We start from the raw sequence: 17,455 nt of genomic DNA, 5'->3' as shown, positions 1-17,455 counted from the left end.
CAGCCAAGAGTAGCAGATTCCCAGTGACAGAAAGTCTGTCAACCACACTCACTACCTGTTCAGGTCCAAATTGTCCCGAGGGGCTATCAGTTAACCAGCCAAGGTATGTTTTACCCACCAGTTGAGTCTTTTGGGGGTAGGGGAACACCTTGAGCACTCTCCTCAAGTCTACTTCCTTGAACCCCCCCCCCCCGCCCCCCTTGCTTCCGAGGTAGATTCACTTCCAACTCCGAGCACACCTGAAGACTAAACTTCGAACACCCATGCGGTTACGAGGTCGGCTCCAGTAGTGAAGGGACATATTACATGATTTTGCTGAACCAATGCCCATGCAAATAGCAATATAATTGAAGCAACCAAGTCAGTCAATGAGGTTAGTGTTGTGGCACTCATTCATCCACATAACTACTGAGCAACCCTGCACACCCAACAGCTCTTGGTTTAAGGAAAGGTTGTCAGGACAAGACCAGTATCCCCACAGAGTTCTTGACGTCACATAAAGACGTCAATCGAATGTAAACACTACCTTGGCATGAGTGCGATGGACAGCAACAAGAGTACACATATACAAGTAGTGCCCTCTTGCTTTGAGAACATGGGTTAAAAGGCTGCGTTGCCACATGAGGGGAAAATGTGCTGCCATGTGCACAACCCCCCAATCACATTGTATAGAGCGCCTATGCACAGGCAAGTGTTCAAAGCACTCGGGAACAAGGCGAAAAACAGTCGCTCAGAGCCCTCGAAATTCTGAGACTAGTTTCCACTTGCAGAGTAAGTGGAAGATGGATGTATACTAATTGTCCTTGGGACAATAGGACATATGCAGGAGGGGGGGAACCACCCACACACCTTTTTATAATCCAAAATACATAAGTGCAGAATAATGATCTCAATTAAGACAAAATGTGGGTAATCCCTAAAATACATTTGGCAGGAAATAAGTTGCGATTCTGCAGGGGAGATCAGACAAATCTTCAGGTATGTTGCATTTGGATTGTGCAAGTGCTTCGAAGGAAACAGGAAGGGGAGGGGTCCAAGGGCGACAGGGGTAGGTGCAGAGACACGTGCTGTGAGGGTGGGTGCTGTAGGGCCCTGGGGAAAGTGCAAGAGAGGACTGGTGGGAAGGCATGGGACCTTTGAGACTGAGGTACACCAGGCGGCCAGTCAGCAAGCTGTAAGGAAGAGCTGGCGAGAGCAAAGAGCTAGGTTAGCAGGGTAGAGGGAGAGCAAAGGAAGGAGAATAGGCAGGTGAAGGCGTTTCTGGTACTGTCAGGCTCAAGACAATAGTGAGGCCCCAGCTGAGGATAAGGATCTCCCTCCAAATCTCTGCTTGGAGTACTGCTCACTCGCAGAAGGTTGGAGGTAGATGAGCGGAGGGCTTGTGAGGGATAGTAGGTAGGTCTCAGAAAGATGTGTACAATGCAGAGGGTCTTCAGCTTGATCCTTGCAGCCACTGGGAGCCAGTGACGGCATTTCAGCGCCTGCAAAAATGCAGTCCATGGGCTTGAGGCCGAGGATAAATCTCATGGTTCTGTTATGGGTGATTTGCAGGGCAGAAGAGAGGATGAGGAAGAGGCTGTTTGCAATAGTCCAGCCTCGAGAGAACCAAGGCTCTGGAGACGGGAAGTGAGAAAAGGTAGAGTACCTCTGAAGTGTAGCTGATAGAGGTGAGTGTGGAGTTGAAGGTGGGTGTGGGCGCAGGGCCAAGGGAAGCTGGCCAGAGTGCAAGCGGGAAAGCAGGAGTCCAATACAAACTATCAGTCTTACTGGCATTGAGGCAGAGGCCATGACTGAATAGCGGCCAGTCAGACATGAGCAAGGAGGTGGCTGAATGTAGCCTGAAGGATGGTTCCTGTCATCCTTGCAACAGTTGAAGTTCAATGAGAAAGTGGTAAGGCAGCCATATAGGCATTGAAAAACCGGGAGAGGTTAGGGAATGCCACACAGTAGTTGTACTACAGTCTTAAGAGCCATGAAGTTCGGGAAGTGCATTTGCACTAGGAGTGAGTTAAGTGCAGGGAGGAATAAGGCCAGAAGCTCAGGCTGACAGACAAGGGTGAAAGGAAGACGAGTAATACAGAAGAGGCCGCAAGAGATACAGGCAGCAGTGAGCCGAGATGGCATGAGAAAGATAGTGCATGGTGGCCGGAAGTGGGAAGCTGCCAAGTGATAAGTAGGCAGAATGTGGCATAAAGTGCAGGCGGATACTTGCTAGCCCCTAAAAGTAATGAAAACCAGTGCTACTATAAAGCTCAAGAACACAGGAACTGGAGAAGGGGTAGTTGAGAATGCTCCAATGAGTAAGCAAAATAGGTCAAACGAAGCAGGGACAGCCAGGTGCATAAAAAAAAGTCGGGGTGGGGGCAAGTCTAGTGCTTGGAGAATGCAACAAGCACCATTGCCATCCCCAAAACCCACAAGGCACAACCCAAGATCCAGAGCACAATGGTCATGGGTGCTGTCGGGAACAGGGCCAAAAGACAAGCAATCTGGGATGTCCTTTATTCTTGTGGCAAAGGACAATCAGTTGTCAAATCCCATGGGAAGGACTGCGCTTGGTCCTTCAATCCTACTGAACCCAAAAGCATCTTCAGACCCTTGCAATCAATCAGTTGATCCTTGCGGTTGACACCCTTCAACATGCAAGGCAATTCCTGTCCCCTTGGCCAAACATCAGTACTGCAGTATCGAACACTTGGTTTAAATATTCTGTAATGAGATGTTGTAGGCTTTGCACCGAAGCTTTAGCTTTGGGTTATCACCCAACTCCACGTTGTCCCAAAGGGTTGATGGGACCCGGAATATAAGTGGCAATTCATGACCATATACATGCAAAAGATGGAATCCACTAACATAATAGGCACTTGCATCATCATTTGCGTACCAAGTAGTGTACGTCTTCAATTATGCTCTGGGGAGATGTACAGGAAAACATGCTACACAAGTAGGTGCCTACAAGGTTTCCTGCAGCTTTCAGCCATCATCAACACAGCCCTACAGATCAAATTCCCAACAAAAACAAGACCTTGTGCCCCTGCAACTCCTCCATGGGCCAGTAGTACCACAGGAATAAACTTCGTCATACTGCCCAATAACTGTTCTCCAGAAATTCACTTTTATCAAATATTGGGAAATTGAACAACAAAAACTAGTTTTACTCCCATCTTTAAATATGAAGCCCTAAATTACTAATGGTCCATGACGCTCAAAACAAAATCCATGGAGGTACATGTGAGGAAGTCAGTTGTGAAATGGGACTAGCTCACCCAGCCATGCACCCCTTCGCCAATTAGGATTCCAGGTCTGCAAGTCAAGTATGTAAGGTCATAGAAGCCACAGTGCCATAATTTGGCTAAAGGAACTGCAAAACATACAGCATGTTCCAAACATTTTATTAAAACAATCATATTAAAATCACAGTAAAATAATAAAATACAAAATATTTACATTCAGCACATGGTGCTCATATATCAAGAAACATACAAAGTTTAGGACATTAATGGTTTGGCCATCTCCTGGATAATCGGAGACTTAAGTTGCGAAAGACCGCTAATTTTCATCTGTCGACTGCTTGCATACTTGTTCTTTACAGTCTGAAAAAAAGAAGTTCATTAGCAGTGACTATTGTGCGATGAGTTCCTAGAACAAAGCTCACCAGAGCAAAAGGACATTCAGAAAACAGTGCTGTAAGAGCATCGGAGTCATATAAAATTCTGAATTACTTACCAAGTGTTTGGTGAGGCCCCGATTCACTTTAACGAGGTTCTTTGCCATGTGCTGCATCACAGTAGTGAGTGAACTCTCAGAGTAACACATGTAATGCTCAAGCGTGGGCGTCTAATAAAACATAGGATAACATGTCAGAAGGAATCCACAACAGCATATGGCTCTATAGGAGCCCAATCATTGGCCAATAGGTCAGTATTCGCACAGTAAACTATACAAGCATGCTTAGACCACAAATGTGTTGCACATGTTGCCAGTGCTATACATGATCACATTCAAGCGTCTCACTTATACTTTTTGGACAAATAACCGAAATGCAAAGCACGTTACAAGTGACTGACGTGATTGAACCCACTGTATCCCTGAAATGTACATCCTTGTGGGCCCACTCCACGTTAAAATTACAAGCAAGTCGAAACTTAGTGACTAGCTACGTATGGAGCGGCCTTAAACCAGTGAGTTAACATGCGCTAGAATCAACTAGTCTTCAGTTAAGCAGCATTCCATCAGACGTTAGCCTGCCTCATAGGGCCACCGACTGCTAGCAATTAGCTAGTCACTCCTTCGCAGTCACTGCACATGGAGCATTTAAGCAACAAATGCTTGGCAAGTACGTCACACTAGGTGCCATGCTTTAGCCTCTAAAAGCAGTCAGGGGTCATCAATTGATGAAGCCTTGCCTTAGACTTTAGAACACCATGTGAAAAGACTACTGTAGTGCGACCTACATCAAAATAAATGCACTAACCCCATTGGGTACAGCTAGAATTATATGAACACAACAGGGCTCTACATGGTGTTAAGCTATTTGGAATACAACAACTATGCATCGATGTATTGCAGTGGCTAGGTTCTAAGACATGGTGCCCAAGCAAAATGTCGGGCAGCAATTCTGTTCACTGCCAAAGGCAGTGACTAGGATACATTTCACCTAGTGATGCCTCTCCAACCCACCACCCCTTAAGACACTTCTGCAACTTGCACAGTATCTTCTCACCACCCCACCACCCACCAGGATGCCAGAATCCTACCCAAATGAGCTCTTGGGCAGAACCTGGTTGGTTCCTTCAGGTCCTAAGTTACAACTTCCAATAAACCAAGCCAATGTCTTTGTACACAATACTCCTCCCTGGGTCATTTTACAAGCTCATATGCTCAAGAACTAGTTATAACATGACCCCACCCACCCCCAACACATTTAGCCTCGAGCCAATACTGAGGAAATCACAAACTAAAGTACAGCACCTTTTTTCAGCGTTGCTTCTTAAACTTGGCTCCCAGGGTGCAAAATAACAGCCAAGCCATGGCAGACAAGATACCACGCTGCACTAAGGACAAGTTAGGGGAGTACCATTTTCTCTATGGCATGTATTCATCCAAGCACTATACACGTCAGTCGATAAACTTGACAACCACACTCCTATAGGAAACTGATCGAATCTTGCCATTAGGTTAACATGGCTATAGTATAAAAGCACGTAGTGGTAACGCAAGAGTAAAGGAAATTCGAGGTTTTTAGCTGGGCTCCTGTAAGCAATCCAAGGGGTCAGGCATGCCAGTGCCAAGGGAGGTCATGAAAGTGCACGTCCCGATGTGGCCAGCTAGACGGTTGTAGGTCATAGATATCCACTGTATAAATACCTAGAGCCGAGATTGAGCTTTGTTAGGCCCTATGGGTGTAACATACTGGTTACTGCATCTTCTAGGCATGGCAGGTAGGCTACCATAGTACCTAGGGTTCTCAAAGAACCCTAGACAGGCTAAACTAAATATCTACCAACACATGATTCGGCAAAGACAGTTGGAGGACCTCTCCCACCCTGATTGGGGGGGGGGGTCCAGAGCCAAGTTGCATTTTAATCCAACTAGCCTGAACCGCCCCAAGAAAACTACCAGCAAAGTCTTGGTGGTTTACATGCCAAACCAAGAATCATCCCCAGGTTTTAATAGTTGCCAGGATGGGACAAAAACCTAGAGCTAAAATACCGAAGATACATCTGCTGAAGTAGTACTCACAAAACGAAGTGCTAGGTTGCAACAAATGCAGTCTGCACAAGATACTGTTAAACCATCCTGCAAAAATCGATGTGGTGGGTATCAACTACCATAGAGCAGGGGCTCTGCAACCCGTGGCCAGAGGTTTCGGTCTACAAGTCCCATATTACCCACCATTGGCTATGTTGGTTAGTAATGGGGCTAACAGCTGGAGAGCCAAAGGCTGCAGACCTCTGCCTTAGAGCAAACATTGAAGCAGGGAATTGCAAGTTTGAGGTGCCCATATACAATTTTCCATGTCAGCCACACTTTGGTGCCTGGCATCTCATTCCCATCCAAATGCCATATAATTGGTAGCCCAGACATAGCTCTCCCAATATCACACTGAATTAAACAGCAAGCCAGGCTTGCAAAGTGCCCTCACATGCACAGGCCACCATTTTTTGTCTTAATGAAACATAGTGGCGAATGCATATTTAAGGGTTGCAAGTATTCCAAGTCCCCATACTCCCTCAGGCAGAATGCTTTGCAGTGCACCCCCGACCTTTGGGAACATCACCCCCACCCGCTTTTCTAATGATGTTCTTACTAGAGAGCAACTGGGGCATGTCACTGAAATAGCCCTACTGGTCTGAACTAGCTTTAAGTGTCTGAATTTTGCCATTAGGAACAGACAAATTGTCTCACTCTTTTAACAGACAAATGTTTAATTGCAAACATCGGCAGAACATTGAGCCCAATATTCAATCTGAAGCGCAAATGGCAAAGCAACTAAAAAAATGCAACATAGGAGGTGGACACTAGCCAAATCTGAAACTACGTAGCCCAGGCACCAACTTACCCATTCACCCCCACCAAGGACTTTCAGAGCCAAGCAAAATGCAGCCGCTGCAATCTGGGATGGATGGAAGTGCACCATCTCATAGTCGACCATTACTAGCTCCATTAGGTATTTGGCCAAAGTATGCTGTTCTGAGCTCACCTGAAGGTGAAAGACAAGGGTCAGAGTATAGTATACGTTGGCACGATACAGTTCTCACATCGACCAAATGTACTTACCTCTCCAATCTTTGAGGCCCGGCGTAAGAAGTGCAGTGGCAGAGGTCTTCCAAGTCCAAAGTCCAGAACCCTCAAGATCTTCATCTCCATGTCCCGAATCTGAGCTTTTGTGTATGTGTGATCTGTTACAAATGCGAAGTCTCCAATCTCAGGAGGATACATCTCCTCATATTTGCAAGCAACAAACATCGAAGTCACGCCAACCAGTTGAAGCATCTTCTTTGGCACAGGATTTGCCTATAAATGTATAAATAGTTTAATACTAGCAACCCAAGAGCTAAGTGGTAGCAAGACAAGGGAGATCCCATCACAACAGGATGGAACCTGCTTCAGCATTGGGCTACATAAAAGATCATGGACTGACCAACCAGCCATGCATGGTGGGTAATATAGTCAATAGTCCAGTCCAGTCCTAAACCCATCAGACTGCACCATGGTCCCCCAAACCACACATGTTCAAAAGCAGGCTAGTCTGATGGAGGAGTGAGGAAACCCCGCTGCTAAATCAATTCACCCCCCCCCACTCCTTCAGCATAAAAGCCTATCAGATTCATGCTATACAGACATAGATGAGAATGTAGTCTAACGGCACCAAGTTACCATTTCATTGTTAACCATACCTGTAGAAAGCGATCAATAATTCCTACAGTCATGAACATAGTTTCTTGCAGCAGGCGGAATTTCATTTGCACCTGCACCAGCCAGTCAACTAAGATAGCCCTCATGTTTCCAGTCACTTCCCGCCCGTCCAGGTACCTTGGTTTAATGGACTGTTCCACCTGTATTGATGAAACAAATATTTTAACCAGAGAGTTCCAAGTTGAATTTTATAGTAATGGTGAGTGAGAAGACAAACCAACCTCCAGGCTCCTCAAATAGCAGTAGATGTCCTTCACATAGGCACTGCAAAGCATTGGGTTTTCTGCATCACCAACATCAACATCTTTGACTTCAATCAGTACATCAGAAAAGGCTTGGCACAAGCCTTCATCTGCACACCCAGATGTGTCTGCACACCCAGATGTCTCCATAGGGCTTGGTGACTGAGGTTCCAGTGGCTAAAAAAAAAAAGAAAGGCAGATATTGTTTTTACACCTCTACCAGTAATGTGTCAAACAAGCCCCAACCTACACAAAGAGATTACCTTTGCCGACTCCTTCACTGGCTTGGCTTCCACTACCTCAGGCTTTACCACAGGCTTTTCTGGCACCACTGCTTTCTCAATAGGCTTGGTTACTTTTTTGACAAGTGCCTTCTCAGCAGCTTGTGTGTCCTACAGAAGAGACAAGTAAACAGTTAGGATGTGCACCCTCAGCCTGCCCTTCTTGCAGGGAAGATAAAGTCAAATCTAACCTAAGCTGCAGCGATGAGCATGGGCAACACAAAGCCTCCGAGTCCCTGGGAGCCAATTTCAGGGGAAAAGGATGACAATTAGCCTTCTGTAAAGACTTGGCCGTAGCTACTGAAATGGCAGCAAAGGATTGTAGAGTAGCAAGTCGACTTGCTCATAGAATATAAACTGGCAGAAGCTCAACATATCATTTGCATTCAATGCGAGTAAGCAGGACATCCAAGTTATCCCATGATGCCATTAAGAGATCATGAACCCACTATCTAAAAAAATCAACCTCGAGCTCCACCTCAGCAATTATTAGGGCCGTAATCCGCACCATAACAATATTACAAGACTAGATTAGGGCAAGGTCGGGAGTGCTCATAAACAGATTCCACCAGAAAATTTAAGGGCAGGAGATTAGGCTATCCCAGTGCATGCCACAAACACTGCAGATTTAAAGATTGCATGTGGACAAGTAGCCATTGCTACGGAAGAGAGCAATCCAATGGGCATCCATGCTCAGTAAAAAGCCACAGGGAATTATGTTTTACCCTAGGCACCTCATCCGACAGCACGAGAGCTGTCAGGAGTGATCAAGTTGCATCCATGGTCTCAATAAGGTGTAGAAGTGGGGCACAGCAAGGCACTGAAGAAGGTTGGAGAATTAAGGGCCACAGCTGCTAATTGACATCTTTTGTGTAATAGGGATTGGGTGTAGGATAATTGCTGAATTTAAAGAGGCCATGTAAGGCCTACATAGAAAATGTACAGTGAATGAGTATTGCGAATGCACATATGAACTGTTTGCCACCCTTTTGATCTTGCCATTGTTTTGCTTATACCCCTTGTTGACATAGGGACTGAGACCATACCAGGTACCCTGATTATATGCTTTATCTAACACTACACAAATCCATCCAAGCCTAGCACATAATGTCTACATGCCAGACGCAAGCAGGTCTTCCAAGGTACATAACTATTATGTAGTTCCAGGACAGCAATGCAGTGCATCAAGAGACGAACAAAAGTTCAGCAGCTTAAACAAAGTAGATTTTGCAATTTGTTCAAAAATCAAGCCAGATCAAGGGGGTCACTTCTCAGCACTGAATCATTTTACCCAACAGGTCGGTAATTAAATTTGAGCAAGACCTATGTTCGAGCATGTCACATACTGATGGGCAGCTATTAAGTGCCCTAAGACAACCAACCATTCCACAAACTTCACCATCTAGTATGCCAATAATTGGGATGGCAACTCCTTTAGTACCTATTGAAGGTCATACAGGACAGGGTTCGAAATTGAGAAGCCACTTAGCTCGGCTTGTAGCCAAGATGAGCCTGGTTAGCTTGGCAACAGCTTCTAGGAGCTGTTTCTGGCTCCTCAGGCCAAGTGATGCAAAACAAACAGCGTTGTGAATTGAACTCTTTTGTATTTGGGAAAAGAAACTAGGAAACATCCATATGACATTTATAGCATAATGGATCATATGGTTGACATCTTATGTTAAAGTCTGTGGAATGCTCTGTACTAGCTCCCCAGTAGTAGCTCCTGCTCACTCGAATACCAAGAGCTGCTTTTAGCTCCTGCTCATCGACCCTGGCATACAAGTGAGCTGAATGAATACGATTTGGACCGTGGACCAGTCGACTCAGTGGAGAGAATTTGCATTTCTTAGACTACAGACCTACTGCTGACCAATAGCATGACATGCAATCTTGTGATGGTGAGATTTAGTCCTGTGGGGCAAGTGGTAATAAATGTATCTGTTCTCTGTAACAAGGATTAACTGGAGTCAGCCACTATGGGGAGATAAGTGAAGAATGTTCAATATTCTACATTGGGCCAATCTGTATCCAATTCTAAACTGTCTGAGGTCAGGAGGTAGTCCTGGGTTACTTAGCATGCTGGCAGTCCAAATTGCACTTGCATAACTGCCCTGAAGTGTTACGCATATGTTTGAAACTACTGGCCCTGGCTTAATTCGCAACCTAGCAAAAAGAAAGTCACTCAAGACCGCATCCTGACTCACCTGTACACTGGTCCATACCACCTTCCCACAGAAGGAATTTACCCCAAGGAGCAGAGCTGTATACCAAAAACTAGCCTTCTCGGGATTGCAAGGTAACAAAAATGTTGGCAAGCTTGCATTGATACTCCATGGTACAAGCAGGTCAGGTTGCTATGGGTTCTGGCCAAGCCTTTTGACATGTAGCCAGCCCCCTGTTACATGGTTAACACCCTCACTGAAGATAGTTATTCATACAGCAGAATCTAGGAGGCCCATTTCCTGAGGTGAAAGACCTCCAGTCACCCATGGGCCCTAGTAGTGACACCCCAGCCTAATCCAAAGGTTGATGGATCTTGCTGCAATACAAGAGTGGTGTAAACAAAATGCGTGTTTAGAAGTGCTCAGCTCCTTTTTGAAGCCAGGTCTGGGTTCAGTTATAGGCTGGAACCATCAACACCTGCAGGTGGTATTTGTGTAAAAGTGTAGTCACGGCCATAACATGGCTTAGGACATTTTTGGCTCTAGATCCTAAACCGGTAGATACGAAAAAGTTGGATTGCAGGAATAAATTCGCTGGTGTATGGAAAGGGCCCCAGATAAAACCATCTGGTGGGGGGGTGGGATTCCAATTATGGAACTTGAACATGATATTTGCCTAAATAGTAAAGTCGCTGTACCTCAAGTCATGCAAATTAAGTAAAGAATTTTCACTTTAGTGGCCCTTCAAATAATGTAAAAAAGCTTAGTGGCACACTCAAACCAACATTCCCAAACATCCTTCAGCTGTAGGGATGGAGAGGCTATCACCCGCATCTAGGATATTTTTGCAGACACATTGGCCGATTTGCATGTCACAACTTCTAGCCAGCAAGCCAGACCATGATGGATGATCATTCCATGGCAATGCAGCGGTGGATTTTGACACTTACCTTTTTGATGGGCGCTCTAGCCTGCACCTCCAATTTATTTCCTATTTCCCCTAATGCAGCCCTTGGCCTCAAGCTAGCAATTGAGACAGAACGCTTCCCAGCCAAGGTGGTCTTCACATTCTCAGCATTTGCTTGGGAACCCTGATGAGAAAAACAGTAGAAATCACATGTAAAATGCTCAGTGCACCACCCATAAACACATTCCCCGAACACCTTAAATGTAAAGCTATTGCTCAATGCCAACATGTTTTTAATAACCCAAGCAATCATGTTGGTCAAAAGCTAGACCTTACTGTGGTGGGGTTGAACCATGTAGGTACTCGAGGCTCAAACCACACATGTATGGTCAGTAGGAGCCATTTGCTACACAATATCAACATTCATTTTTATGAGCGCAAGCTATGGACCAAGAGACTAGCCTACAGAAACTTCCCAAAATTGCTAGTGAAAGCGTGTAAACAATGCCCACCTTGCTTGGTGGTCTTAAGGTTCTCAATTATGGGTGCAAGGGGGGGGTAAAAACCATCCTGACAGACAGTAAATATTGTATGTTAGGTCCCCTGCTATATGGTTTTATGAAGCAATCCTAAATTGGCAACAGGCAGATAGGTATATGAACTAGAGTGTTTGAAAATGAGCAGGAGCTAAAACCTCCTTGGTGTCAGGCATTAGCCAGGAGCTCCTGCTGGGAAACTAGTACACAGAGCACTGTACATCCAAGCACACCAACATTTCACCCATTATATGTGCCCTAGATGCCTTCCAATTCCACATAAGCAGGTTTATAAGACACCATTTGGCAGGGGGAGCCAAAAGCAACCAGCTGGTTTTAGCCAACCAGGCTCCCTATGGCAGAAGCCTGCAGTTATGCACCAAGTGGACTGCGTGGAAAACCTAAAGCTGTACGCCCCTAAAGTTCCGATTCCTAAATTGCCCAAAGACTAATAGTGTTCCAAGAAGTCCTCCTATGATGGCAACTTAGTGAGCACCATGGCTAGTGGGTTCTTGAACAAGATAAACATGCCTATAAAGTCTTGGGCACAAGTGACATCTTGCACCCATGGTCACACAAGGAACACTCTTAATACAAATAATAAGGTATGGAACCTGGAAGCAAGTGTATTATGACACGAAAACATACCAATTGCGCAGACGAGACTGCCCGCTTTCCTGCCATAGTGGGCTTCACAACAGCGGTTGCCTGCATGTTCTGTGAAGTTCAGAGAAAAGAATGAGTGTCGCCATTTAGAGCTTACACTACACAGGACGTGAGACAACCTGCAACCTCTAGCACGAACACAAGCTTCTAGACAGACATTAACCCCAAAGATCACTGATTAGTGCAAGTATGGGGGGGCGCACACTGCGATAAGGGGGTGACCTTAACAGGGAGAGGAACATCTATAACGTTGTGGTGAAATGGATGGTTTGCGTCCTTTGGACTACGAAAGGGAGCGGTAAAGACCTTTAAAAGACTGCCAGAAGGGTATGGCTAGAGGGGCCCCAACCCCATGGTGGGACATGCTCGAGAACACAAGAGCGCATGCATATTTAGCATCTGAAAAAATAATTCACTGGGTAACGAGTGGGGGGTGGGGCGTAAACTCCCTCAATGTGCGATGGCGGAAGATATGTATAGTTAATGACAGACAAGGGGTTAAATGCAATTTCTCTAGTGTCCCCCTGAGTCGCTGACCCAAATATGTGGTGAGCGAGCACGCGTACGGTGCAGGTCACACCAAAATGCAGTACATGGGGCTCGAAGGGCGAAATCGATAGCAGTCTCTATAGAACAAGGACCCGCAGTGTACGTGCAAAAAAGGGGAAAGACATCCGTGTCCCAGCAGAACGCAAGGGGGTACGAAAGAAGGAGAAAGAATAGATGACACCCAAGCAACCCTTACCCTCGATAACACTCACCCTAGTAACTCGGAGAGACATGGTAGCGGCGAGGATCAGCTTCAACACAGCGACAAGCACCACTACAAACTGAGTAAAAGCAAGCAACTAAAGCAACACGATCATGAAAACCCAAGCCCCGCCTCAGGTTTAAATCTCGCAAGGCCGCGCTCCATTGGCTCGTTCGTCTCATTCCGTCACCACCCATTGGCTGGACTGTGTTCTTTTTAGAATGCGTTTCTATAGAGATTGAAAAAAGTTCAGGTTCGGTATGGCAAGCCGCAGAGAGCAAACGCGGCGCGCTGACGTCTAAACTAAGGGAGCGTGGCCCGGAAGTGGCAATTCAATCCTCCCATAGCTATAGTAGTCCGACACCGTTTGCACGCTGCATAACGGGAATTACCTGGTTAGGCATTCAATACAGATTGCATAAATCCTGGGGGGAAACCCACACTGTCTCCCCAATTGTAGCTGCTGTTACTATACATAGAAACCGATTTCCAAAATTGCATGAATAGCTGAGTTTCCAGTACCAATTTTCTTAGCTGAAAAACGGAAGTATGGGGTTTGCCTGTTATATGTCAAGTACGGCCTCAAATAACCCAGGAAAGCGACTACGTACCTGGCATAGTGAGTAGAGGTGGGGGAGAATAGCATGCAAACCCACCGTTATTTTGAGTTGTGAAAGTGGTTCTTGAACGTTCCCTGGGTGTACTTGGAAATAGGGACAGAGTTGACAGTGGGCATAGTGATTCAGGATGCAAACGTAGGGAGCAGGGGAAAGGCGAGATGAAAGACCGGAATCGATATACAACATTTTTCGGTCAGAGACAAACGTGTACATTCCATTTTGGAGAAGCTAATCCAGGGCTGTTTGTAACATTGCATTCTGGAACTTGTAGGAATGAGGCCTGGATACTCTACCTGCCACAGAGAAGGTTTCATGTACCGGATGGAACTTATTGATGAACATAGTTTTATTTTGCATTTAATATATATTTACTTTATTGTGATACAATCCTAAATTAGGATTTTACACAAATACCAACATCATAAAACATAAAACACATAAGGAAAACTCATAAATAGCACAATAAAAAGCAATACAATCAAATGCAATAGAGCAACAAAAAAACATAAAACATTCAAGCAATCCCTAGCCTATCATATTCAAACCTAACCTAGGCATATGACATTTCCAAATGCAGTCCACAATAGAAATAACCTGCGTCATGTTATTGTAGAACGCAAATACAACAAGACAAAGCAAATACAACAAAACAAAGGTGATAAGCTCATGCCCATCAGATGTGATGCAAGGTACGATAAAGAAAATCATTTGCTTAAATATAGAGGCTATGTCCACCAATGTGTGTCGCCATTTCCATGGTTCCAAAAGGGCAGAGCAAATACATAAGCGGGCCCCTCAGGCTTATAACCAGATTTTAGATCATGAGCAGGGTTTTAACATGGAACCATACCTTGTAGAGTGCATGCTGAAATCCCAAGGATTCGGAGTTTAAACATTGGTCCCAAAAGGATTGCCCGGTTATTGCCTCATAACTATGGACCCATTTCTCAAATGAGCACATGTACAATGATCCTAATTTGGGGCAGAGGGTACGAACATGTCTGGTAGATTCCAGCACTCCTACCAACTGACAAATTCGTCAACACCTGGATTCTAGCGGGACCCCTAGACGAGGCCCAATCACAGCCAAGACCGGGAGCTGATTTATCCGCAGCCTTAATATGAACTGCCTCACTTCAGGAGCCGAACATAACAGCAGATATGGTTGGGGCTTCCGGAATCTATGGGTGACATGGGATACTGCCTCGTATCCACTTAGCGTGGACAGATGGGTGGAATTCATGGCCCAATCCCATCTGTTCAGCTTTTGCTCAAAAGATGTTTTCAGTTGAATAAAAGACATATGTTTCTTGTTCGTGTAGCACCAGTCAATCTCCAAGAAGAAAGATTCATTCAGTTGTTTGAAATTGAGCCCATGAGGGTGCCTCTCAGCATCGTAGTTGTTACCAGCTAGTGCCAGCAATCTACACGAGAGTGCAGAACTTGCTTTTAGATAGAATATGCCTCTCGCACGCAGTGCCATGCCTCGCAGAGAAATGAGGCTCAACTCAAGGCGCAAGTACTCAACCGAGCAAGAAGGACCTAGGCCCAGTACAGTACGCCAGTAGTGGCCCTCCAAGATGTTCAACCATTTTAAATCCTGCATGGCCAACACTTCCAGGCCATAGAGAATTGCAGGTACAGAGCACTGTTTGTACAGCCTTACAATACCTGCAATACTATAGCCTGCAGTCCCCCTGGCAAACTTATAGGCCTGTAGGGTGAGTAATTTCGCTCGCCATTTTTTTGTGGCTGATTATAGCCTCATAGTTAGGGACGGCATCGAAATCTAGTCTCAGATACGGAGAGGTTTCCGCCACCGCAATTGTGCCCAGAGCAGTGTCAATACCTGATCGGCTAGGGCCCTTTTTTGCTATAACAATTATCTTTGTTTTGTCCAGGTTGATAGTTAATCCCAACTGGGATGCATACACTGACAACTCGTTTAGCATACTCTTGATACCGGATAGAGTGCGGTCGAAAAGAACTAAATCGTCAGCGTAGAGCATTCCCACAATAGAGGTATCACCCTACTTCGGAGGACCATTTGACTTTAATGACATACCTGGAAGGAGGTCAGCAATATAGAGGTTATAAAGCATAGGTGCAGCTGTGCATCCCTGCTTTACCCCTATATTTATATGAATTGTAGGAGACACTTCTCCCGCGTCATTGATTCAGACTTTAGTCGAGTTATCGCTATGGAGGGCAATCAATATGTGTAATATCCAGCTCGGACAGTTCATGGCTCTAAGTTTCGTCCACAGGATGTCCCACATTTGCATTTAATGACTCTTAGGAATAGCTGTTATATGAGGATTATATGTTTGTTTGGTGTCTCCCTTGTCAAGTTCAGTGTGTCTTACCCTTATGTGCCAACCTACTAAATAGCTACTTAAGTTGTAATTGTAAGGTATTTGATAGGGCTTCGTCTCAGTACAAATTATGCTTGTATAACACTTTGAAAAACATGACTCGTGCACGATGATTGCCTGCATGTCTTTCTTGCACGCTCTGCATAACCTTTTATAATTTGTATCTACCTTCAATAAAATATTCGAAAAAAGTTTTAATTGTTTTGTGTAAATTAAAGTTTGCTGTGAATTTCCAAGTCTGCAGCTTTCTTGTAGTGTGCTACTGTAGAGGAGGTCCCAGACATGGCCTGCACTCCAGCCACCCATTTTGAGATACCTGGTACATAATCGCCAAGATATGTGACGTATGAAGAGCAAATAAACCAACAGAGAGCAGCGCTAGGACTCTGCCCAGTGCCCATCAGAAGAGCAATACCTGTTGACGTGCCTATAATCAGATAACCGTGAGCAGCACGGTACCCGTTGAGACAACCGTACCAGCAGTTGACACAAAATGAAGACTACTTACAAACTGTCCCCGAAGAGACCCAAAGGGCCTTAATGGAAGGCGAATGGTGACGACACATGGGCCTTGACAGGCGTACTAATGAACGAAACGACAAGCAAACAACGACACGTAAAGACGAAATATAAGGAATAATGGTGTAATAAACTTAAAAGAAGAAACAATGTTGCAACACAAAGAACGTAACCATGAAAGAAGGATGAAAATATGCAACTGGCTAAATGCCTGTAAATAGGCTTGGAACGCAAGAAGCTCAGGAAACGGTACTACTTGCGATGCTTAGTAGAAGGATAGAGTGGCAAGTGCCAACTATACATCTACCTCAAGAAGCATATTATACAAGTGCGACTCCATTTTATAAAAGCAGAATTAAGCCCTGGATGGTGGAGGACAAACAGGCCAGGATTCAGATACTAGCTCAAAGCCAGACGAAAGAGCAGAATCGAAACTCAGTAAGAAGCAGCTCATGCCTAGGAATTCGAGGTCAACTCCAGGAAGGGAGGAGAGCGGCAACTTCAAAGAAACAAAATTTAAGAGCATAGCAGCCAGCCAGTGAAGGTCGAGATAAGGAGGCCCAGGCAGGTGGCAAGGCTAAAGGAAGAATCAAATACACAAATAGAGGGAAAATGAAGCAGATTCATTGTGAACTAACACGTGACCACCCAAGTGTGAAGAGGTACCAACTTCTGATGTCACCCAGAAGCTGAGGATGCCATAACTTTTCCTGATAAGAAACTACAATTTCGAGGCCAACCTCAGCCAACTAATTGACACATAGCCCTAAAGTACTGATTGATGGAAGGGAGGCAGGGTGAATCTTGGGGCACACTGCATCTGCGCGTCCATTCTGCATGCTGCTAATTAAAGTGGAGATTTATGTCTAGGGGTGTAACCTACCCAATCACAATGGACCAAATAATCTAGGGTCCTATAGATAGTAGAACCAATGAGATGTCATACTTGTAGTGACGTCTATCACGAGTGATGTAGA

General features: G+C 45.2%; 1 protein-coding gene across 1 annotated transcript; it reads right to left on the bottom strand.

The window, feature by feature from the left end:
* Positions 1-3,373: 3,373 nt before the first annotated feature.
* On the bottom strand, positions 3,374-13,126 carry CCNB1 (cyclin B1). Its single transcript, XM_069627391.1, has 10 exons — positions 12,975-13,126; positions 12,196-12,264; positions 11,055-11,195; positions 7,925-8,053; positions 7,641-7,838; positions 7,401-7,559; positions 6,781-7,017; positions 6,563-6,703; positions 3,727-3,837; positions 3,374-3,593 (listed from the first exon to the last, which is right to left on the bottom strand). The coding sequence occupies exons 1-10, from the start codon at positions 12,993-12,995 to the stop codon at positions 3,489-3,491; spliced, it is 1,311 nt and encodes a 436-aa protein (XP_069483492.1). The 5' UTR covers positions 12,996-13,126; the 3' UTR covers positions 3,374-3,488.
* Between the last annotated feature and the right edge of the window lie 4,329 nt (positions 13,127-17,455).

Source organism: Ambystoma mexicanum, chromosome 6p, assembly GCF_040938575.1.
Source record: "Ambystoma mexicanum isolate Mex_15411 chromosome 6p, UKY_AmexF1_1, whole genome shotgun sequence".
Classification (NCBI taxonomy): domain Eukaryota; kingdom Metazoa; phylum Chordata; class Amphibia; order Caudata; family Ambystomatidae; genus Ambystoma; species Ambystoma mexicanum.
This window is presented reverse-complemented; position numbering and strand designations above follow the sequence as displayed.